Below are 25,916 nucleotides of genomic sequence, written 5' to 3' on the forward strand. Positions count from 1 at the left end.
ATGGGAGACGTGGAAGGTGTGTGTAGGATATTTACAGAAGAAATATGTGCAGCATGTGATGTGGTGTGTGGAAGGAAGAGAAGACGGAGGGGGCTGCAAGGAACAGCGTGGTGAACTGAAGAGGTGAAACAGGCTGTGGCACAAAAGAAGAAAGCCTACAATGAATGGATGAGAAATAGGGGCATGGAAGAAGTTGAGAGGCGGAAGAGAGAGTTATATGTAGAAAGAAAGAGAGAGGTGAAAAGATTAGTAAGAGAGAGTAAGAAGAGAGTGGATGAGGAATTTGGAAGGAATTTGAGTGTAAAGTGGAGGGACTGTAAGAAAATGTTCTGGAAAGAGGTGAAAAGAATAAGACAGGGTGGAAGTGAAGTTAGCAGGGGAGTGAAAAATAAAAATGGTAGACTACTAGTGGAGAAGGGAGAAAAAGTGAGCAGATGGAGAGAACACTTTAAGGAATTGTTGAACGTAGAGGATGGAAGTAATGCGAGTATAGGTGGCTGGGGAATGGCTGGGAGAAGGAGGGAGGTGAGAAGACAGGAAGAAATCAGTAGGATAGAAGTTGTGGAAGCATTGAAGAAAGTTAAATCGGGGAAAGCCCTAGGAATTGATGGAGTGTGTGGTGAAATGCTGAAGCATGGGGGAGAGATAGTAGTAAAATGGATGTGGAAGATGTGCAGATTGGCCTGGGAGGAAGGTAGAGTCCCGGAGGATTGGAAGTCAGGTATAATTATCCTCTTGTACAAAGGAAAAGGGGGAAAAGAAGTGTGTGGTAATCATAGTATATAGGAAAAGTGTATGGTAGGATACTTATTGACAGAGGTAGAAAAAGAACAGAGAAATTAGTTGGAGAAGAACAGGGAGGCTTTAGGAAGGGAAGAGGTTATGTAGATCAGAAATTCATTCTTAGATCTTTAGTGGAAAAGTTTCTAGAGAAGGGAAAGAAGTTGTATGCGGCTTTCATGAATTTGGAGAAAGCATGTGACAGGGTGGATAGACAAGGATTGTGGAAAGTGTTAAGAATATATGGAGTAGATGGAAAGTTGTTGAATGCTGTGAAGAGTATGTACGATGGTGCGAAGGCTGCAGTGCGTGTGAATGGTGAACTAAGTGAATTTTTCTCTTTGAAAGTTGGGTTGAAACAGGGATGTGTCATGTCGCCATGGTTGTTCAATCTGTCCATGGATGGGGTAATAAAAGAGGTACAAGGTAGGGTAGTGGATGTTGGAGTGGCCCTGGTGAGAGAGGATAGTGTTTGGAAACTCCCTGTACTGTTGTTTGCAGATGATACTGTGTTGTTGAGTGAAGACGAAGGGGAGCTGCAAGGCTTGGTGGATGAGTTTGGGAGAGTGTGTAAGAAACAGAATTTAAAGGTGCATGTAGGGAAGAGTAAAGTAATGGTCTTTGAGAGAGGTGAAGTCAGTGAATGTACAGCGAGGTTGGATGGTGAGGAATTGGAAAATGTGAGTACGTTTAAGTACTTGGGTAGTGTGATGAGTAAGGATGGAGGTTTGGAGGGTGAAGTGCTTGAAAGGGTACAGCAGGGAAGAAAGGTTGCTGGTTCTTTGAAAGCAGTGATGAGAAACAGGGAAGTGAGCATGGAAGTGAAAAAGTTACTACATGACAGTATTGTGATACCAACTCTAACGTACGGAAGTGAAGCTTGGACGTTGTTGGAAGGACACAAGTCAAGAGTGAGAGCAGTGGAAATGAGTTATTTAAGAGGAGCCTGTGGAGTCACATGGAGAGACAGGCTGACGAATGAGGATATAAAGGAGCGTTGTGGTGTTGATGTAGATGTTATAGGAAGCGTAATGAGGAACACACTGAGGTGGTTTGGCCATGTGGAGAGGATGGAGGGTGAAAGACTGACGAGGAGAGTGTATGTGAGTGAAGTGGAGGGGGGAAGAGGGAGGGGGAGGCCGAGGATGAGATGGAGGGATGGGGTGGAGAGGTATATGAGAGAGGGGGGTGTAAGTTGGGAGCAGGGCAGTGAAATGGCGGGGGACAGGGCGACTTGGAGGCGATTTGTTTGTGGCCACCCCAAACGGGATTGAGGCGTCTGGCAGTAGATAGATAGATAGATAGACTTAAAACTTCTGCATCCTGATTATTCAGCCCTGCAATGCTACTTTTAGATGCTTGGGATCCGTCAAGATTCACCATACACTGTCCATTGTTTTCATATGCTTTCTGTACACTAGCCTGGGGCTCAGGAGTGCAATATTTTTCTACAGCCTCAATTTTCTCGCTAATTATCTTCACATGGTCGACTACATGCTTCATCTGGTTATCTGCATGCCGTCTGCACCCTATCACTATTCCCTCACTAATCTTCAGCTGGTTGTCTGCATGCTGTTTGCACTCAGTCACATGATGGCTTACCTCATACTTCAGGAGCCATAGCTCAGCATATACCTCCTCCTTCAATTGTTCCTGTTCTTCACTCATTTTCCCCATGAATTCATCTAGCTGTCCTTGCATCCTCAGTTGTAATTCCCTCTGTTGCTCCTGTAATGCCTCTTGAAGCTGTTCCCTCTGTGCTTGTAATTGTTCTTTGATTTCTTCATTTTGTGCTGGAAGTTGTCTACTTCGTGCTTGTAACTGTTCATTGAGTTCTTTTTGTCCTTCATTCTGTGCCTGTAATGGTTGTTTGAGTTCTTTCTGTCCTTTGTTCTGTTCCTGTAATTGTTCTTTGAGTTCTTTCTGTCCTTTGTTCTGTGTGTGTAGTTGTACACTTGGGCCTGTAATAGCTTCACAATTGTCGTCAGAGACATTTCCTTCTCCTGCCCAGCTCGGGACCTTGTCTGCACACCCCCTTGCTCCATGTCGAAGATTAGACTCACTACAGCACTTTCTAAAAATCCACACTCCTGACATCAGTGTTAAGTCCCCATCCCACACTGCTACAGGCTTCAACAGCAGTATTTCAGTATAGGAAGGACATTGCCTAGTGAGTTGTTCTTCCTGTGGTCAGCCATTCGGTGTGCAGCAAGACCAGCTGAGGCATTGTAAATAAACATTGGCTTCTAAAGTTCACTGCCTTTATTTTCCCGATAATTATTCGTATACTTAATGCTTGCCAACTTCACTTCACTAGTTTCACAAATGCCAACGATTTACAAATTACTAACTGCAGTTACACTTCACTGTTTGCCAACAACATTTCAATGTTTTCACAGGTACCGATGATATACAAACTTTGCTGACACTGCACTACACTCAGACTGAACTGAAAACTGACTGCAACTGCTCTAATCTTTTCCCCACCCTTATATAAGCTTGCATTCTAGAATGATCTGCATTTCTTCACAGTTCTGGTTACCACCTCAGAGACATCCAAAACATGCCAGAGTTTTCTTAAATTACATAACACTGTAAATTATTAAGCATACAAACTTAAACTGAATTACATAATTTAATAATCCATCCATCCATCCATCATCATCCAATCCTACGTTGCTCCATGAGAAGCGTAAGAGCCTGGGGCAAGGCAAGTTGGTCCTGACATTGAAGATGAGAGTAACCAGCCTCACTCATCCCTGAGTAGCATTACATGAGCAGTGTACCCCAACCACCCCTTGGATAAAAACCTTCACCAGCTCAATCCGATTGGAGCACCGTGATTACTCACTAAACCACCAGGCACCAAAATTTGATTATATGGTTACCACCCAGCATAGTAAATGGTTTTCTGGTATACAGGAAACCATTTGGCTTGTCACTTAGTGTAGAGGCCCCCACAGGCATAATGACGAAGAAAGTATGAAGGAAAGAAAGACAGAAGAAGGAGTGTAAAGTCACCCGTAGGCAGAAGGACGAGGAAAGAATGACAGAAGAGGATGGAAGGAAAGAAGACAATCACATAAATAAAACATTATTGAGAAAAAGAGTGCAAAAATTTATGTACAACTTACAAAATAACTATGATCACAAACAGCAGGCTAACTGGCAACTCTGACTCGTAACGGAAGTTCAGAATTATGGGAAACATTGGGAATTCTCTAGCAATACCTAACTGGCAAATCCCTCTTCTTAATAGAATCAAAGTCTAAGCTCTGATTCTTACACTTTCAAGTATTGATGCAGTTTTCTAACCTCTGTTCATTGGGCATCTATAGGTTTGGGAAATAATAAATCCTACTGACACATTACAAGCACATTGTAGAAGTGACTGTACAGTACCACAGTTTTTAACCCTTTTCAGCTTAGATGATGGCCACGTGCAGTCAGATTGGAGAATCATTTGACTAATAAACATGGAGATTCATTGCTGGTTGACAGTATAACTCTTGTTGAATTTCATGCAGCTGTGGCATAGTATAGTATTCAGGTTGTAGGGGCAGCCCAATTCCATCACATAAAAACAAACTGACTAGAGTAGGGAAGGGGTGGTGTGAGGACTATGACCCCCCAAATTTTATATCAGCAACCTTGAGGGTGGGTTCCATTCTTTCCCAGGACTCGGTAAGACAAGGCAGACACATTTGGTTGTGTATACTGTTGAATGGAGAATGTAAAAGAGGTAATGAAGGTATTTAATAAAGGAAGAGTTGATGTAATGGCATTGTGCAGGTTAGTTATATGGGGGTTAGGTGGATGAATGGGAGGTATGAAATGTATAAGGCCAAGTATGAACCCACATACATGGAAGAAAATGGGAGTTGGTTTGTTGTCAGTTGATGGAGAGGAATGAATGGCTTTGAATATACCTGCTGAAAGTGTAAGTATGAGGAAGTATCAGAAAATTCCCAGATTGACTGACTGGTAGCTAAACTGTATGAGTTATGACAATGCAGCAAGAAAATGTGTTAGAAACAGCTGCACTTTTATATGAACTTGTAGTCGGCAGAACCACATGAGTCACATGCTTATGCTATTGAGGTAGTGTAACTTAGCTACTTGTATTGTTTCAGTTTGAACAGAGGGTCAGCATCAGGTTCATGTGCAAGCTGGGGAAGATTGCTGCAGAAAAAGTCTCCCAGGTTGAACATATTTAAACAAAGGTAGCAAGAATAAAACAAGAAGTACATATTCACATCCATCCATCCATAGCCAAACACCACAATTCCACAGGGTTTATAGTAAATGAAAATGTTAAAAAAAAGGACACAACAAGGACTTGCTGTAAACCATTTTATTTCAGGATGCAGAGGTAGACATAATTCTTGTGCATGGGATCAGAGGTGGAGCTGAATGGACCTTCCGGCAACATGATTCAGCCTTGGATAACAACTCAAGGCCACCTCTCCCTCAGAGTATTCGAAAATTGGTCCTGGAGGGTGACAGCAAGGCAGGTGAGGCTAGGCAAGACAAATTACACAGTCCAAGTGCAGTCAAACAGAGTAGGTGTTTCACTCTTGATGCATTATTTCTAACCTGATGAGGATCCTCAACCCCTTTTAGCCCAGTTGATGATTAAATGTAATCTGATTGGAGATGTGTTCTAAGTCGCAACCAAGAAGACTCATTCCTGTCTCATAACTATGACTCATCAGGTTTCATGGAACCATGACTTAGTACTCAGGTTCAGGAGTGGCACAGTTCTAGCAAGTAAAATGTGTAAATGTAATACCCAAATTATGTTAGAGTTAGGTTTGTCAAGAAGCTGTGTAAAGCATTTATTTTTTGAACTTAAAACGGAACTAAACAATGCCCAGAATAATTTATGCAGGCTCCAGAATGCACATTGCACATCATTCAGAGTACCATATTTTAGTTTATTTTTGCTGTCTCCAAATGATTTTATTTTATTTACAGACTCTTATTTTGCAGTTTCAATAAAATTGCCAGATGGTAGTCATCATCATTATCATAATCAGGTAATAAGAACAGAATTAGAAAGATGTCACCATGATGTAAGGGGTTAATTTTATTTGCCATTACTGTACTATATATCATATTGATTAATGATGACCCTTTGTTGCAAGCTAAAATTGTAACAAACCTCTCTTTTGATACTGGCAGTGGACCAGTACTACACCTGGTGCTGGCCACTGGATTGGCTTGCCCCAGCACTACCCAAGTGTGTCCGTGTCTTGGCAGTCAGCTATGAATCCCGCTGGCTTGTGTGGGATAGTCCATGTCCTGCAGAGAGTGAAAGGTAAGTGAGGAAGTCTACAGTGAACCTTCACTGTCTGCCAGGGATGTTTCAAAATACCTTCTTTTTTTTCTCTCTCTCCACAATTGCCAACCAGAGATGTAAATTTGGGGAGATTGGTAAATCATCTTTAATGATAGCAGTAGAGCTTTAACAAATACAGTCCAGCAGTGTATTGTTTAGTTCAGTGTTATCACTAGATAATTTTTAATTATGTTTAGGGGGGCTTTCTTGTAGTGAAGGGATTACCGGCAATCAAAACTGTATTCAGTCCCTGCAGTTTGAAAAATCATCCATCCATCCATCCATTGTCCAATCCTCTCTTGCCCCATAAGGAGTGTAGAAGCTCGGGGCTAGGCATGTTGGTCCTGACATTTAAGATGAGAGTGACCAGCCTCACTTCTCCCCAAGTGGCATTACGTGGGCAATAACCCTGACCATCCCTTGGATATAAACTTTTACCGGCTTAGTCCGATTGGAGCGCTGCAATTACCCACTAAACCACTAGGTGCCATAATTTGGTTATATGATTACCACCCATTGTATTACATGGTTTCCCGGTGTACAGGAAACCATTTGGCTTGGCTATCAGTGTAGAGTCACCCACAGGCAGAAGAAGAGGAAAGAATGAAGGAAAGAAAGACAAAAGAGGGAGTGTAAAGTCACCTGCGGGTAGAAGGAATAGGAAAGAATGAAGTAAAGAAAGACAGAAGAGGAAGGAAAGGAGAGAGGAGAGGAAAGGGCAGACATCTGAGAGCAACACTACATTGAGTGAGTGGATGGTGAGCGCCCCCACCTACCACCAAGCGCCCACACCTAAAATCATTCCTTCAGTAAATAAAACTGTCTGGGGATGGTAATTATCAACATCATTATGAGGGGGCAAATGCCATTGGATGCAAAGCCTCACCCAGTCTCAAGCTCCACCCATGAAGGTCCTTTTGCACAACCCTCCAGGCAGCAGCTCTTCCCCCTCTAAGTATCTCATGTCATGAATGATCAATCCATGCCAGCCATGAGTTCCACTTCTGTGACCCTCCCCTTGGCCTCCTCCATCTTGGGAAGGATCAGCCTCAGGAAAATGGGCCAAGTGCCCATGTAAATGGAGTTGGCGCTGACGTATTACAGTATGTGGGTAATAGGCCTCGACTCAGTCTCATGGAGTAGTCACTCATCATGTACCCAGTTGTACCAGTGATATCCCATGATCCTGTGAAGGCACTTAGTACCAAAGGAGTCAATTCGCTGCTTCTTGTCACTGTTTAGTATTCGTGTCTCATACCCACAGAGTAAGACAAGGAGCACCAGTGTCTTGAAGATGCGAATTTTCTTCCATCTACGCATATAACAGCAATGCCAAATACCTGAGTTGAGTGAATTCATAACCTGTAGGCCAGACTGATGCAACGAGAAATCTCATCATCTGACGTGCCATTGTTATTTACCATGCCACCAAGACAAAGTGAACAGCTTCATCCAACAAGCCACCAAATGCCTGTATCTTGGTCTTGATCTGAGACCTCTAATCCCGATGACTGCACATTCTCATGAAATTTCTTGAGGGCACTCAGTAAAATATCCAAAGACTCTGCTAGGAAAATGGCATCATCAGCAAACTCAAGGTTAGTAACCCAGAAATTGCCAGTTGATACTCTACAGTGACTTCAACCCACAGCTCGCTCAGATGTTGAAATGCGTGGGAGTAAGGACACATCCTTGCCGTACTCTATTACTTACTGTGAAGAAGTTGGATATTCCATCTGTATACTTGACAGCACTCTTAGTGTTTTTATGCAGGCCAGCAAATAGTTGGATTATCCCTGTGGGGATCCCACAGAGTTGCTGCAGTTCCCATAGTACCTCCTGATTTACTGAGTCAATTGCCTTCTTTAGATCCACATATGCTGCAGAGAGACCTTGCCGATACTCAAGGCAGGCATCTGAAACTTTAGTAAATGGTCCCAGATCAGAAGAATGTGACCAAGAACCTTGCCTTGTGGTGTTGCACGAACACTTCACCCCTTATTCTTCACTAATCTTCTATCAGCCCTTCTGACCAAGAAATGGTCAATCTGGCAACCATTACTCTCAAACTCATAGGTAATCAGCCTACTCTCACTTTTCCTAAAAAGCATGTTGTACACAATCTTGTTCATTGCCCTCCTAAACTCCAGTATCCTTTCCCCTTCCCCTCCCCTCCCCAACATATGAATATTTAGAGGTGTATTAGAAAAGGACCAGTATAGTAATACTTTTTTAAAATCAGTCTCAGAGTTTTCCTTTTCTCACAGTGACTCTTCCATCTCTTAAGGATTTATTATAACTGTGAATGCTAAGGACTAGATAAGTTCCCACTTTTTTACAGTAATTTCTGAAGCATGTGATGACAGAGTATGTGTGGCCATCCTTTACTGTTCCTGACTACACTTTGTAGTATGGGATGCAGGTTGATCACATCTAATAGTTGTAGGTGTTCCATAAATGACTGTTCAGAGTTACTCAGCCCAGTAGTGAGAGGATTTATTGTGCTGTACTGCATATGATGCTTCATTTGTGTTTTGTGATAGTAAGAATTTTAGCATTGTCTACTTACATTTAGTATTTGCTAGTGCTATTGTCCTTGCTTCCTACTTACCAGTACAATAGCTGAGCGCAGTCGAGAGCTACATGATGTTTTGACAGCAGCAGGAGTAGGACAGAGACCCATTGTGTGGCTGGCCCACTCCATGGGTGGTCTTCTTGTTAAGCTTATGATGGTAGGTGATGAACTCTTATCTATGCACATTTAATTCGGAGTTTGTACAGTAGATTAACATTTAGACTCTGTTATGAGTTATGGATTATAATTTTTACTACGAGGACATCGCTGTACCTATATTTATACAGAGACAACACATAAAAATTGTATTATCATATATATGCATACTGTATTCACTCTTGCTTTTTGTTTCATTTTTGTACATAATAAGGTACACAGTCTGTTAAAAAACTGATATTTTTGCCTTGTACAGTATTTGAATGTTATACTAAATACTGTACTTACCCAGGCTTTATGAAGAGTGAGTGGGTGTAAATGTTTTCATGACAAAAGTAAGTTTTACTATGTTATTGGTTATATAAAACCACTGAAGAAAACTTAAAGCAGAATGAGAGAGACAGAGAGGATCATAGAAGATACTGGAAGGAAAGCATGTACAGTAGAGTACATCTCTGTGGTATGTATTTTTATTATTGATCTTTTGCTGCCATCAGTGCACTTTGAGTATTTTATTCAGGCTGTATCCAGAGTAATTTATGAAAAAAAGGTAAATTCCAACATTTCAGGTACTAATCAAGAAGTTATTAACTCACAGAACTATAATTTCCTTTGGGTAAACAGAATATTTCTTGTAGTAGTCTGAAATAAATAAGAGTTTGTCCATAGAAAGTGAAAATTTTTAAGGTTTTCATGAGCAGTAGCAGTACCATAAAGAAAATATAGAAGGCATACATGCTTTACGATGCTCATAAACATATGTAATTCAGTCCAAGCCACAAGCCATCCCACATGAATAAGCAAATTCAGTTTTATATTTAGTACCGGTACTTAAAGAAGAGTAGAGACAGCCCTTTTTTTTTTTTTTTTTTTTTTTTTTTACAGCCAGTTACAGAAAAATCCAGTAACATTTGCCACCCATGAAAATGATCTATCCGTCTTTTGCTAGACATCTTAGTCCCGTAAGGGGTGGCCACAAACAAATTGCCTTCATGTGATGAGAAGTGTGGGTGGTGAACTGAATGAATGGAAGGTAGTGATTGATTTTGTATGTGTGGATGACAGAATGAGAAGGTATGTAATGGATGCAAGAACATACAGAGGTTGGGGGAGTGGACTTTCTGACCATCACTTTGTAGTGGTGAAAGTCAAGGCTCAAATGCAATTTAGGAATAGAAGGAGGAAAGGACAAGAGGAAGTAGTCCATACAAGGAGGGTAGAAAAGTTGCAAGAAGACGGAAGAAAGGCAGAATATATGAGAGAAGTTCGTTTATTCGTTCGTTTGTTTTTTGAAAGCTGTAACATGCTTGCATGCGTTGACCTTGGTCACCTAATGGCGGCTTTCCATGTTACTTTATCTCGGGCAGCTTCCCTATTTATTCCCTTATCCCTGAGGTCACACACAGTGACCTTGTCCTGGATCTTTTTTGGTCTACATCTCGCAACCCTACCCCTAACATGAACACTTCTCACTTTCTACACCCAGTTAACATCCCCCAGCCCCTCCACATGCCCAAACCACCTCAATTTGCCCCTCCTCATCACAGCACTAATACACTCCAGTCCCATCATACTCTCAATTCATCCATCGTAAACCTAGCCCCCCCAGGCCTAACACTCTGGGACACACTGCACATCCACCTAATCATTGTCATTTCTGTACGTTTGAGCCTGCGAATATCCTCTTCCTTTACTGCCCAGGTCTCACTACCATACAGCATTACACTCCTAACACATGCTGCATACAAAGATCCCTTAGCACAAAGGGAGAGCCCTGTCAGTGTCAGGAGAGGCAACAGCTCTCTGAACTTCTTCCAACCACTCCTCAAGCCACAGAGCTAGCTCCAACCCTTCCTCCAGCACATAACATGTCTCCCAAATAACAAAACTCTTCCACACACTCAAGAGACTCTCCAGGAAGTTGAATTCTTTCCATCCATCCATCATCCAATCCCATGTCGCCCCATGAGAAGCGTAGGAATCCGGGGCTAGGCAAGTTGGTCCTGACATTTAAGATGAGAATGGCCAGCCTCACTCATCCCTGAGTGGCATTACATGAGCAGCAAACCCCAACCATTCCTTGGATATAAACCTACACAGGCTCAATCTGATTGGAGCACTTTAAGTACCCACTAAACCACCAGGTGCCATTATTTGGTTATATGGTTACCATCCAGCATAGTAAATGGTTTCCTGGTGTACAGGAAACCATTTGGCTTGTCACTTAGTTTAGTCACCCATAGGCAGAAGGCACAGGAAGGAAAAAAGGAAAGAAAGACAGAAGAGGAGTAAAAGTCACCCGAAGGCAGAAGGAAGAGGAAAAAATGAAGGAAAGAATGACAGAAGAGGAAGGATGGAAGAGAGGAAAGGGCAGACACCCAAAGCAGCACTACATTGAGCGAGTGGATGGTGAGCGTCCCTTCTTTCATGCCTGACAATCTCCACCTGCTCTCCCTGACACACTGCACACATGAAATCAGTATTATCTTGCAGTCTACCTCTCATACCACTACATCTCTTATGCACCTATTTATCACAGACACAGCACAAGATGGAATTACATCCCACACCCTTGTGGCATATCCCACATGGCCACTCCCCCTCCTCTTTGACAGTACTGCCACCAGCCCTAGGTACCATCACTTTTGTTTTATCTGCATTTACTCTTAAGCCCTTGTGCCCCATATCATCTCTCCACTTCCTTAATCTTTCGTCCACCTCCCTTTCATTCTCTGCAGTCAGCACCAAATCATCAGCATACAACATCTCTCACAGAAGTCCATTTCTGAAGTCATGTAAGAGAGCTTCAAGTACCGTAATAAAAAACAAGGGGCTCAAATTTCACCCCTGGTGCACACCAACATTCATGGAAAACTCATCACTCAATTATCCATTCACCCTTGCCAGAGTGAGAGTACCCACATCCATGGCCATAACCACCCTAACCAGCCACTCCTCGATCCCAGGTTTTCTCATTGCTCACTTCACCACCTCTCTCGGGACTCTTTCAAAGGCCCTCTCCAAATCAACAAAAACAAAGTACAGTTTCCTTTTCTTTTCTATATATTTTTTCTGAAACTGTCGAACAGTGAATATGGCATCAGTGGTCCCATTGCCTGGCATAAATGCAAATTGCGTCTCATCAATATTCACTCTTTCTTTAATCATGCCTTCTAGAACTCTCTCCATTACCTTCATTATTTTGTCTAAAGGCTCTATACCTCTGTAATTTTCCCTTTCCAGGGCATCATCCTTCCCCTTATACACAGTTATAATTACACTCTTCAGCCAATCATCTGGCACAACACACTCATATATAGTCATATTTATCAGGTCAGTGACTAACCTTACTCCAATATCTCCTGAAACTTTCAACATTTCAGCAGTCAGCCCAGACACACATGCTGCCTTCCCCACGTGCATCCTGCCTATTGCCCTGCTCACAGTAGCAGTGTCAATCAAAGGCCAAGGGCCAAATACCGGATCAGCTGGCTCCAAACTTTCCCTGTCCCAGTCAAACTCCTCATTCAGCAACTGGCTGGTATGCTCACTTCTTGTGTTTTTAATATCCCCACTGTTTACCACTACCCTTCCTTCATCATTCTTTACACACTGCTCACTTATGATATCCCCTTTCTCCCTCTTCATCTACTTTGCCACCTTAAATATCATATTCTTTCTTTCCACATGATTTAGGGTATCAGGTAAAAGTCGCTGTGACTCAGACTTCGACCTGTAAACCTCTAGCCCAACGCTTGGCAGCCAAGTATTCCTCTTTGTTGCCACCCTTTTTCCATTCCCAGAAAAGCCTTCTTTTCTCTATAACTGCAGCTTCTGCAGCCTCATCCCACCACCAAATTACTTTATGTCTTGGTGGGCCTCTTGTCTATCCATATACTGAATCAGTAACTCTCAAGGGATTGCTCTTGAGGGGCCTGTACTGTTCAATAGCACTTCTGTCAGTGTCTTCCTTTTCAGCCACCACTCTCCTCATCTTGCTATAGAAGGCATTCCTTACTGCATGGAGGAGGAGCAATTGGGTAAATATGATTTGGAACACACTGGGGAGGTGGAAGGTGTGTGCAAGATTTTCACAGAAGCAATTTATATAGCATGTGAGGTGGTGTGGGTTGAAGAGAAGACGAAAGGAGATGCAAGGAACAGCATGTTGGAATGAAAAGATGAGGCAACCGTGGCACAAATGAAGAAAGCAAATAGTGAGTGGATGGAAAGCAAAGGCATGGAGGAAGCTGAGAGATGGAAGAGAGTTGTATGTTGAGAGGAAGAGAGAGGTGAAAAGATTAGTAAAAGAGAGGAAGAATACAGTGGAAGAGGAATTTGAGTGTAAAGTGGAGGGAATGTAAGAAAATGTTCTTGAAGGAGGTAAAGAGAGTTAGACAGGGTGATCAAAAAGTTAGCAGGGGAGTGAAAGATAAAAATGGTAGATAGATTGTGGAGAAAGGAGAAAAAGTGAGCAGATGGAGAGAACACTTAATGAACTGTTAAACACAGAGAATGGAAGCAGTGTGAGTACAGATGGCTGGGGAATGGCTGGGAGGAGGAGGGTGGTGAGAAGGGAGCAAGAAATCTGTAGGATGGAAGTAGTGGAAGCAATGAAGAAAGTCAAAATGGGGAAAGCCCCAGGCATTGATGGAATGTTTGGTGAAATGCTGAACAATTGGGGAGAGGTAGTAGTAGAATGGATATGGAAGATGTGCAGATTGACCTGGGAGGAGGTTAGAGTTCAGGAGGATTGGAAGTCAAGTATAATTATTCCCCTGTACAAAGGAAAAGGGTAAAAAGTGTGTGGTAATTATAGGTGCTTTTGTCTTCTTAGTGTAATAGGCAAAGTATATGGTAGAATACGTATTGACAGAGTTAGGGCAATAACAGAGGAATTAGTTGGAAAAGAGCAGGAAGGTGTTAGGAAGGGAAGAGGTTGTGTAGATCGGATATTCATCCTTAGGTCTTTAGTGGAAAAGTTTCTAGAGAAAGGAAAGAAGTTGTATATGGCCATCATGGATTTGGAGAGAGCACTTGGCAGAGTGGATAGACAAGGAATATGGAAAATATTAAGAATATATGGAGTAGCTAAATGAGAATTGTTGAAGGGCATGAAGAGTATGTATGAGGGTGCTAAGGCTGCAGTGCTTGTGGATAGGGAACTGAGTGAATTCTGTTTGAACGTTGGATTGGAAGAGGGATGTGTCATGTCTCCGTGGTTGTATAATCTTTATATGGATGGGATTATAAAAAAGATATAAGTGGGCCTAATGAGAGAGGGCAGCATTTGAAACTTCCTATAGTATTGGTTGCAGATGATACTGTATCGTTAAATGAAGGTGAAGAGGAACTGCAAGGCTTGGTGAATGAGTTTGGGAGAGTGTGTAAGAAACGGAATCTACAGGTAAATGTGGGAAAGAGTAAAGTTATGGTCTTCAAGAGAAATGAAGTCACTGAACGTACAGTGAGGATGGATGATGAAATGGAAAATGTGAGTGCATTTAGGTACTTGGGTAATGTGACGAATAAGGATGGAAGTTTGGAGGATGAAGTGTTTGAAAGGGTACAACAAGGAAGAAATGTTGCTGGTTCTGTGAAAGCAGTGATAAGAAATATGGAAGTAAAAAATTCACTGCATGATAGTATTGTGATACCAACTCTAATACAGTACATGGAAGTGACACTTGGACCTTGTTGTAAAGACACAAGTCAAGAGTGAGGGCAGTGGAAATGAGTTATTTGAGAGGAACATGTGGAGTTACATGGAGAGAGACTGACAAATGAGGAAGTGAAAGAGCGTTGAGGTGTGGCTGTGGATGTGATAGAAAGCATTAGGAGAAATACATTGAGGTGGTTTGGTCATGTGGAGAGGACGGAGAATAGGAGATTAATGCAGAGAGTGTATGAGAGTGAGGTGGAGGGGGGAAGAGGGAGGGGGAGGCTGAGGATGAAATGAAGGGATGGAGTGGAGAGGTATATGAGAGAGAGGGGTGTGTGCTGGGGGGAGGGCATGAAATGGCAGGAGACAGGGCGACATGGAGGTGATTTGTTTGTGGCCACGGCATGAAAATGATAATTTTGTCAATTACTCTCTGCTTACATTACCTATGTACTGTTATCATATAGGAGTTATGATACCTTAGAACACATCTTTGACACAAAGCAAGGACTTTCTGTTTACCCGGCAGCAGTTACTTGTAGGTTACAGTAATGTGTATGGCTGGACTCTTTCTCACTTTTTATTTATTTTTATTTTTTTATTTTTTATTTTTTTAATGCAAGGAGGAAGGAACCAAAGACCAGCAGCCCACACACTGTTCCTTTCAAGCAAAAAACAAAAACAATTAGAAAGAAAACCATATTCAAGATCCGTTCATTTCGAGATGCCTGGACACACTGTGTTTGAAAGGCTGGAGATAATAGGAAGTACAAACAGAGGGAGACGGTTCCAAAGTTTACCTGTTGCGTAAATGAAGGACTGGGAGTAATGGTTAACTCATGCATTAGAGAGTTGGACAGAAAAGGGATGAGAGTTTGTTGCTAGACGGGTGCTACATGCCCAATGTAGAGGTGGGGGGATGCAAGCAGCCAGTTAAGAGGAGAAGTGACCATTGAAGTAGTGACAGAAAAGAGATAAAGATGCAACAGTGCGGCGAAGAGATGGAGGTTGAAGGGAGCCAGTAAGAGGAGGAAAGTTGATGAGATGAAAAGCCTTTGACTCCACCCTGTTGAGAAGAGCTGTGTGTGGGGAACCTCCTCACACATGAGAGTTGTACTCTACACGGGCAAATAAAACCCATCTGTAAAGTCAACAACTGTACAGTACATTGGTAAAGAAGGTACGGAGTCGGCTTAGCACACATAATCTCTTGGAAGCTGATTTTACAAGAGATGTAAAATGATCTTTCCAAGTTAAGTCACGAGTGAATGAAACCCCAGGTATGTTTAAGGATGATGCAGGATTAAGCTGGATATTATTAAACCTTAGTGGGTACTCCTGTGGAAGATTTTGTTGGGTTGATAGATGTAAGAACTGAGTCTCTGATGCATTAAAAACAACAAGATTATTTTTACCCCAGTCAGAGATATGAGCCAAGTCAGACATCAGGTGTGCCATAGCCTCATCCCTTGATTGTTGAAGTAACTGCTGAGATGGATGTTGTGAGAACCAAATGGAAAGGTGAAGGGTGGAATCATCAGCATATAAGTGGATAGTGTCAGATGTACAGCTTAGAAGGTCATTGATGAATAATAGGAAAAGAGTTGGTGATAGGACAGAACCCTGAGAAACACCACTATTGATAGATCTAGGAGAAAAACGATGGCTGTCTACAACAGCAGCTATAGAACGATCAGAAATGAAGCTATAGATGAAGGTACAGATAGAAGGATAGAAACTAAAAGAGGGCAGTTTGGAAATTAAAGATTTTTGTCAGACTCGATCAAAAGCATTTGAGATGTCAAGTGCAGTGGCAAAGCTTTTGCCAAAGTCCTGAAAGGAGGATGACCGGGAGTCTGAAAGGTAGGTGAGAAGATTGCCAGTGGAGCGTCCCTGACGGAAACCATACTGACGATCAGAAAGAAGGTTATGATAGGAAAGCTTCTTTAAAATTTTTCTATTAAGAATAGACTCAAAAACTTTTGAGACACAGGATGTTAAAGCAATTGGGCGATAGTTAGAGGGTTGGGAATGGTCACCCTTCTTTGAGACTGGCTGAATGAGAGCAAACTTCCAGCAAGAAGGAAAGGTACAAGTTGATAGACAAAGGCGAAAGAGTTTACCTAGGCAGGGTGTAAGCACAGAAGCACAGTTCTTGAGGACAACAGGAGGGACTCCATCAGGCCCATATGCCTTGTTAGTGTTGAGGCCAGTGATAGCAGAAAATACATCAGCTGAAGAAATGAGGCGCTGAGTGGAATAACCTCTCGTGCGCCAAATATAGAAAATGGAGAAAAGCGCTGTTAAAATTTGCTTACAGTAATCACTCCAATATCCGACGTAATAGAGCCATAGGTAGGTCCGGATATTGGTTCTGTCCGGATATTGGTTCTGTCCGGATATTGGGCCCCAGCTTATGGACTTGTACTTATGGACCCTAACTCAGAGAAACACCTATACAACTCCCTCTGGACATGCATAGCACCTATTTAAGACCCAAATCACACCACTAAGGCACATAAATGACTGAAATAAATGCAAAAGAAACATAAAATGAGGATTTAGAAGTAGGTTCATACAATAATAAACATTCTGGTGACTGGCTCCTGGACTGGTACTTATGGACCCTAACCTAGCCTAACTCAGAAAAACACTTTCTTACTGCACATGCATAGCTCCTAACACCCTATTCACACCAATAAAGGACATTAAAGAGTGAAATGAGGTAAGTATAGTATGGAAAAAAGTACAGTATGAAACATTCTTATGTCTGGATAGTGGGGATGTTCGGATATTGGGCGTCCGGATATGAGAGTGTTTTTGTACTTTCAAAATGCCATATCTTTTCAACCAATAAAGATATTCTGGTGATTTTTTTTTTCAAATGTAGCTGAAAACATCTGCTTGCATGTTAGAGTATGTAAATCAATGGCATTTTGAAAGAACAATATATTAACAGCATCTTTCTCCTCTTTCCTGATAACAGTGACCTGCATTTTCCCAAAAATGTGTGTTATTGTAAGCCAACCTTGCGATGTATGCATGTACTTTCACAATATCCATTAATATAACACAAAACCAGCACAAAAACATAAAATGTAGCTAAGAAAATCTGTCTGTGGTGGCCTGTGGTGCACGAGTGGTTATTACAGTACTAGCATTCTGGGACTTCACCCACATGAGGCTAACAATAGATGTGTGTCTGAACGTGAATATATAAGAAAAATCGACCTTAACACCAGTGGAATAACTGAGGCTGATGTTGGTTTCCAAGGTTCAGGACCTGGGGAAGACAATGCTAAGCCACAACGATTTTCTGACTGGATTATTCAGGCAAAAATGACTTCATGTCCACCTAGCAGGGTATAAACACCTTTGTGTCCAGCACGGTCAGTCAGTACCCTCTATAAAATGGGATTTTCACCCTTGTTGGGGGCATTTTTTCACAGGATTCGTTATTGTACTAGTAGAGGAGGGTTTGGGGAATACGTTGGTGCACTTAACTCCAAAATGGCCAGTGTGGTGGACAAGAGGTTATTCCACTCAGTGCCTCAAATTTTAATGTCAGCCACAAGGAAGTCAGAGGGGGGAAGTGATGGAGCAGCAGCACCGGAATCGTCTAAGGTGGGATTGGAGGAGAAAGTCTGCGCGAAGAGATCTGCTTTATCAGTAGAAGAAATAGCTACAGAGCCATCAGAGTAGAAAAGAGGAAGGAAGGATGATGAGGTAAAGTTGTCAGAAAGGTTTTGGCAAGGTGCCAGAAGGAGCAGAAAGAATTCGAGTTGGAGAGTTGAGAGCATTCAGTACAGATGAAATTGTTTTTAGCAGAGCGAAGAACAGACTTAGTATGATTCCGGGCAGAAACATAAAAAGGATGTGATTCAGGGGTGGGTTGGCTCCGGTACCTTTTATAGACCCTCTCCTTGTTGTGGACAGCACTAGAACAAGCGTGATTAAACCAAGGCTTTCTTGCATTAGTCAAAGGATATGAGAAAGGAATTTATGCTTCCATGCCCTAGAGAATAACCTCCGTAATGCGCAAGGCACACTTAGATGACTCCTGGCCATGAAAGCAATAATCATTCCAGGGAAAATAAAAAAAGTACTGCCTGAGGGCCTCCCATTCAGCAGCTCCAAAGTGCCACAATCAATATTTCTTTGGAGAGTCCACAGGCCGTACCGGAGCAATAGGAAAGGTTAAGGTAATAAGGTTGTGATTGGAGGAGCCCAATGGAGAGGAAAGATTAACAGTGTAAGCAGAAGGATTAGTTGTAAGGAAGTGGTCAAGTATGTTGGAGCTCTCTCCAAGGCAGTCAGGGATATGGGTAGGGTGCTGTACAAGCTACACTATGTCATTAAGGATAGGGAAGGTGTAGGCTTGTTCACCAGGTGGATCAGTGAAAGGAGAGGAGAGCCAAAGGTGGTGGTGAACATTGAAATCTCGTAGAATGGAGGTTTCAGAGAAAAGAGAAATGGGCAGGATGTGTTCCATTGCAGAAATAAGATAATTGAAAAAATTTTCATAGTCAGTAGAATTAGGGGATAAGTAAACAGCACAGATATAATTAGTCAGAGAATGACAGGAAAGCCAAAGCCAGAGAGTAGAGACTTGAGAAGAATCGAATTCAGGAACAACGCAAGCATAAACTATTGTATCTTACAATAAACACAATTTCTGCATGTGAGTATAATTCTTCCATTTGAATCCTTCATGGCACTGTAAAATCAAAACATATGAGGGAGGCTGAATTGAATTATGAGATGAGCACAGTACAGTACTTAATGGAAAAATTGTACACACATATGGAGCTGTTGTGTGTTCAGATAGTACAAAAGTTTTGACCCATCTTAGACACTCAGGCATGAATGGAGGCAGAACTTTTGAGTGTATGGTATACGGTACTGTGTCTACCAGTAGTGAGGTGGCAGAATGGACAGCTTTTCCATGTGTTGGTATAATTCTTCCATTTGAACAGCTAATGGCAGTGTAATATCAAGACATAGTATGTAATGTTTGGTGTGCACAGTGAGAGTGTGAGGTAAAGTGTTAGTTGTCATTTCATGCTGGGCCAGACCTCAACACATCCCCCCACTGTTATGTTAAGGTGAGATCAAATGTTCATGATAATTCAACCTCTATGATGACATTTTCTATTCTTGCTAACCAGACAAGCGTCTTCAGATTAGGGGAGATCTCTCATAGTAAAGGGGTCATTGAAGGCTGTATCCAACTCTGCACTTAGAAGAGTATATCCTGTGATAAATATGGAGATAGCAAGAATAGAATGTAAAATATGTCATCGGACTGAAGTAATTGAACTTCAGAAAGTATATCCTTTGGTGAATAATGTCATATGGAGATAGCAAGAATAGAAAATAAAATATGTCATCGGATTAAGGTACAGTAGTTAATGTATGATATACAGTACAGCTTACTTGTAGAAAAAGTCCAAGTTGTATGCATTTGTATATCCTCATGATAAAAAGATGCAATGAACTTTGATACATACAGAAAGCGAGAAGTGTGAACATCGGGGGCAGAATTGCGAGAGGCAGACCAAAAAAGACCTGGGACAAGGTCATAATGTGTGACCTTAGGGATAAGGGACTGAATAGGGACGCTGCCCGAGATTTAGCAGCATGGAGAGCGGCCATTAGATGGCCAAGACCGGTGCATGCAAGCATGTTGGGGCTTTTCTAAATGATACAACAAATGACAGACATATGGTCATAATTGCATTAGTGAATATTATATGATGATGAAAATTTATATCCTAACTGTAGCACACTAGAACTGTTTGTACTGTATTCTCTTGTATTTACTGTATTGTGATTGTTGTACTGTTAGAGATGCTCTTTTGTGTATTATTATTATTATTTTTTTACTCTGGCAGACCATGAATCCCTCATTCTCATATATTATTCTATTCATTATTTTACATGAATCTGTAATGGACTTGACTTAAATAGTACCCATGTCCCAAACTGTTGAAATGATTTAATCTGTTTGTATTATTCAAGCATCTTGCAGTCCCTTCCTCTCTGCTTCTCACAGGTTCATTAGAATGAGTCTATTATGTGTTACAACTTACTTGTCTCTGTTTCAAGTCACTGTCAGTCGACCTCTTATAACATGCTTGCAACCTTGTGAAATAGATGACTAATTTGTTGTTTGGTGATTTCTCCTTTTGTGTTGTGATCTTATTGCTGTAGCCCTCAGAGCATCCCAAAATGTGTTTGCTGTACAGTAAGTCCTCATTATGTCATTTTCTGACATTCAGTTTTTGCTATTAACCCTACAGTAAATTGCAGGAAAAGTGTCTTAAAGTTTCATTGCTATCTTTAAGGCTGATGTGCCAGTTTCTCCAAGTTATACAATACAGTAAGTCCTCATTATATCATCATCATCATCATCATCGTCTGGACCTCCTTTCCCACCCTAGGACAGGGTGGGGAATCGCAATGTCCAGACAGCCTAAGTTTGCCCAGTTTAATGGGCCATGCTTCCATTCACTCATCATTCAAGCCCCCGGAATCCTGGCTCTAATTGATACGCCAAAAACATTCACCACATTCTGTAGCTTCACATAAACGTATCCTTTCTTGCAATTAAGCCTGCAGTAAAGTACAAAATGATTGTCCATTAAAGTTTCATTGCTGTAAATAAAGCTCAGTTGATGATGATGATGATGATGATGACCAAAGTCCCTCATTTTAATGTACCAGTTGTATGAAAAATAATTTTGATATTTTGGAACACATCTCTGGCATATAATTGAGGACTGTCTGTGCATAATTTCTTTTGACTTTCATACTTGTGATGGAATACAGGTACTGTACTCTAACCATTGCCCAGAATCTTCATTTTCCCACTTAAGCTTGTAATCATACCTTACATCTTCATACATCTTCAGTTCGGCGACATATGTTTGTAGCTTAGTCTTGCTGCTACCAGACTACATTATTCAGCCTGAGAGAGTCCCTTAGTAGAGAAGAAATAAATTAAGGTGACACTAAATGTATGCAACCATTTATTAAAAAAAAAAAAAAAAATGCCCAAGCTATTTGCTGGTGGAATACAGGTGAGGCTGGAGCCATGTGGCACCCTGTTTCATTATTTCTTGCCACCAGCAAATGAAAAGAGGCTTATATATGCACTTATGGCCAAGGTTTTAATAATGTAAACTAACTGTATCAGTAGAGTGGCGACCTGCAGTCCTAATGGACCCAGGTTTGAATCCTGGCTGGGACAGGGAACAGTTTAAGGATTTGAATTTCATAAAAAGCAGACTTTTCTGATCTAGCAGATGACCCGCCGACATGTCATAAAGTACCCTCACTAATACCAGTACACCAGTCCTGTATAAGACAGCCCAAGCATGTATTCAATATTGATGGTGGGTGTTAGTGCCAAAGTGGTGACATTTGGAAATGTAGAAGGACTACTGGACCCCAAGGAGAACTACTGGGCCTTGGGGATAGGCACTGAAGCCTTTGCCCAGAGTCGGACACGTAAAAAAAAAAAATCTAGCTCCAGTTCAAAAAGTTTCCCTTAAGCTTCATAAAATTGTCTGATAGCAGCAATATTTGAATTTAAAAAGACCGCCATACTGAAAGCATTAAAAAAAATATATGATCAACAGATTGTTTTTTTCCTCTGTTAGGAAGTCATGGAGAGACCTAAAGGAAATGTCCAGAGACCTGCACTGCTAATCATTAGAAAACGGTGGCTGATAAATTGAACACCTTGACAAGGAGGGAGTTATTTTTAACCCTTAAATTATTAGAGGCTGATCTGAAGATTAATAAAAGTGTTTGGCTGTAGCAGGAATAAAATAGTTCAGATTTGTATCATCACATGTATAGTCTGTCTGTCTATCTATTGCCAGACGCCTGAATCCCATACGAGGTGGCCACAAACAAATTGCCTCCATGTCACCCTGTCCCCCACCATTTCACTGCCCTGCTCCCAACTCACACCCCTCTCTCTCATATAACTCTCCACTTCTCCACTCCATCCCTCCATCTCATCCTCGGCCTCCCCCTCCCACTCCCCCCCTCCACCTCACTCACATACACTCTCCTCATCAGTCTCTCACCCTCCATCCTCTCCACGTGGCCAAACCACCTCAGTGTGTTCCTCCTAACGCTTCCTATCACATCCACATCCACACCACAATGCCCCTTTATATCCTCATTTGTCAGCCTGTCTCTCCATGTGACTCCACAGGCTCCTCATAAATAACTCATTTCCACTGCTTTCACTCTTGACTTGTGTCGTCCCAACAACGTCCAAACTTCACTTCCATACATTAAAGTTGGTATCACAATACAGTCATGTAGTAACTTTTTCACTTCCATGCTCACTTCCCTGTTTCTTATCACTGCTTTCAAGGAACCAGCAACCTTTCTTCCTTGTTGTACCCATTCAAGCACTTCACCCTCCAAACTTCCATCCTTACACATCACACTCCCCAAGTACTTAAACGTACTCACATTTTCCATTTCCTCACCATCCAACCTCACTGTACATTCACTGACTTCACCTCTTTCAAAGACCATCACCTTACTCTTCCCAACATTCATCTTTAGATTCCGTTTCTTACACACTCTCCCAAACTCATCCACCAAGCCTTGCAGCTCCCCTTCATCTTCACTTAACAACACAGTATCATCTGCAAACAACAGTACAGGGATTTTCCAAACACAACCCTCTCTCACTAGGGCCACTCCAGTATCCACTGCCTTACCTTTTATCTCTTTTATTACCCCATCCATGTACAGATTGAACAACCATGGAGACATGACACATCCCTGTTTCAACCCAACCTTCAAAGAGAAAAATTCACTTAGTTCACCATCCACATGCACTGCAGCCTTAGCACCATCATATATTCTCTTCACAGCATTCAACAACTTTCCATATACTCCACATATTCTTAATACTTTCCACAATCCTTGTCTATACACCCTGTCATATGCTTTCTCCAAATTCATGAAGGCAGTACAACTCCTTTCCCTTCTCTAGAAGCTTTTCCACTAAAGCTCTGAGCATGAATATCTGATCTACACAACCTCTTCCCTTCCTAAAGCCTCCCTGTTCTTCTCCAACTAATTCCTCTGTTATTTCCCTGACACTGTCAGTAAGTATCCTACCATACACTTTCCCTATTACACTAAGAAGACAAATACCCCTGTGATTACCACACACTTCTTTTTCCCCTATTCCTTTGTACAAGGGAATAATTATACCTGACTTCTAATCATCTGGGACTCTACCTTCCTCCCAGGCCAATCTGCACATCTTCCACATCCATTATACTACTATCTCTCCCCTATGCATCAGCAGTTCACCACACACTCCATCAATTCCTGGGGCTTTCCCCAATTTGACTTTCTTCATTGCTTCCACAACTTCTATCCTACTGATTTCTTCTTGTCTTCTCACCCCCCTCCTTCTCCCAGCCATTCCCCAGCCACTTGTACTCGCATTACGTCCATTCTTTATGTTCAACAATGCCTTAAAGTGTTCTCTCCATCTGCTCACTTTTTCTCCCTTCTCCACTAGTAACCTACCATTTTTATCTTTCATTCCCCTACTAACTTCACTGCCACCCTGTCTTACCCTCTTCACCTCTTTCCAGAATATTTTCTTACAGTTCCTGCACTTTATACTCAAATTCCTTCCAAATTCCTCATCCACTTTCTCTTATTTATCTTTTCACCTCTCTCTTCCTTTCTACATATAACTCTCTCTTCTGTCTCTCAACTTCTTCCATGCCTCTATTTCTCATCTATTCCTTGTATGCTTTTCATCCATTCATTGTATGCTTTCTTCTTTTGTACCACAGCCTGTCTCACCTCTTCATTCCACCATGCTGTTCCTTACATCCCTTTCTGTCTTCTCTTCACCCCAAACACCACATCACATGCAGCACATATTTCTTCTGTAAATATCTTGCACACACCTTCCACGTTCCCCATCTGCTCCAATTCATATTTACCCAATCGTTCCACCACTTCTTTCTTATATTCTGCCTTTTTCTCATCCTCTTGTAACCTTTCCACTCTCCTTGCAACTACTCCTTCCTCCCGTCCTTCCCTTCTTTTTCTCCATCTTACTTGGATCCTGATTCTGGCCACCACCAAGTAATGGTCAGAAAGTCCACTCCCTCAACCTCTATAAGCTCTTGCATCCAGTACACATCTTCGCATCCTTTCATCCACACACACATAATCAGTCATTGCCTTCCTTTCATTCAGTTCACCACCCACCCTTCTCATCACTCGCCATGTATACCTGTGGATCATTTTGTGCCTGAAGAGAGTATTGGCTATCACCAGTCCCTTCCCGGCACAAATGTCCACTAACGCACTGCCATTCTTATCTGTCTCAGCAGGCACACCCCACTCACCAACTATTCCATCCACCTTCACATTCCCTACTTTACCATTCATATCACCAGTCAAAAACACTCTCTCATTCCTTCCAAACTTTTCCATGCACGCTTCCACATTTGTCCAGAACTCTTCTCTCACTCTGCTTGCATGATCTTGCGTTGCCGCATACTTGCACACAGTTGCCCACATTTGTATTCCAACTTTCAATCTTACACAATTCTGGAGCCAACTGATCCATACTCTCTTATGTTCTTCTTCCATCTTTTACTCACAACAATACACACTCCTTCTTTTGCCCTCTCATTCTCACCTACTCCTGCACATATACCCCATCCATACTCCCAATCTTTCACACTTTCTCCTCTCCATTTAGTTTCAGTTACTCCACATACATCCACTTTCGCACCCTCAAGCACCTGGACAATCTCTCCCTTTCACCTCATCAGTCGCACCCCTTACATTCCACATCGCGATCCGAACCATGTCCTTTGTCCGGTCCTTGGTCGTCATCTTTTGGTCAGTCCTTGTCCGAGGCTTCTTGTTTGTCTTTTTAGTTAGCTGTTTTCCAGGGGGGGGCACTAGCCCTCCGCCAACCCTTTTAGTCACCTCGTACAACAAACATACTGGGAGAGTATTCTTGAAAACCCCCCTACCGCCAGGAGTAGGTATAGTGATTCTTTTAATCCCTGATTGACAAGCTCCATTTAAACAGAGGATGGAGAATGAGAGACTGACTAGAAAAGTGTATGTGAGTGACGTGAAGGATGAGAGGAGGAGGGGAAGACCAAGGATGATATGGAGGGATGGAGTGGTGAGATATATGAGAAAGAGAGGTGTGAGCTTAAGGGATGGCAGCCATATAGTAGAGAACAGGATGACATGGAGGCAGTTTGTTTATGGCCACCTGTTGTGGGATTGGGGCATCTGGCAGTAGAGACAGACAGACAAACAGTAATATTACAGTTGCAAAAAGAAAACTGTTAAGGTTTCCATTAAAAGGT

General features: G+C 42.0%; 1 protein-coding gene across 1 annotated transcript in view; it reads left to right on the top strand.

Annotated features, from left to right (window-relative positions):
• LOC145416600 (protein SERAC1) overlaps positions 1–25,916 on the top strand; it is a 53,496-nt gene that overhangs the window by 21,995 nt on the left and 5,585 nt on the right. Inside the window, exons 10-12 of the mRNA XM_080285531.1 lie at positions 5,144–5,294; positions 5,965–6,100; positions 8,736–8,853. Of these exons, the coding sequence (XP_080141657.1) occupies positions 5,144–5,294; positions 5,965–6,100; positions 8,736–8,853 (405 nt within the window). The remainder of the gene's footprint in view (positions 1–5,143; positions 5,295–5,964; positions 6,101–8,735; positions 8,854–25,916) is intronic.

This window comes from Coenobita brevimanus, chromosome 107 (genome assembly GCF_032717465.1).
Source record: "Coenobita brevimanus isolate Jiangsu-jjx chromosome 107, ASM3271746v2, whole genome shotgun sequence".
NCBI lineage: Eukaryota > Metazoa > Arthropoda > Malacostraca > Decapoda > Coenobitidae > Coenobita > Coenobita brevimanus.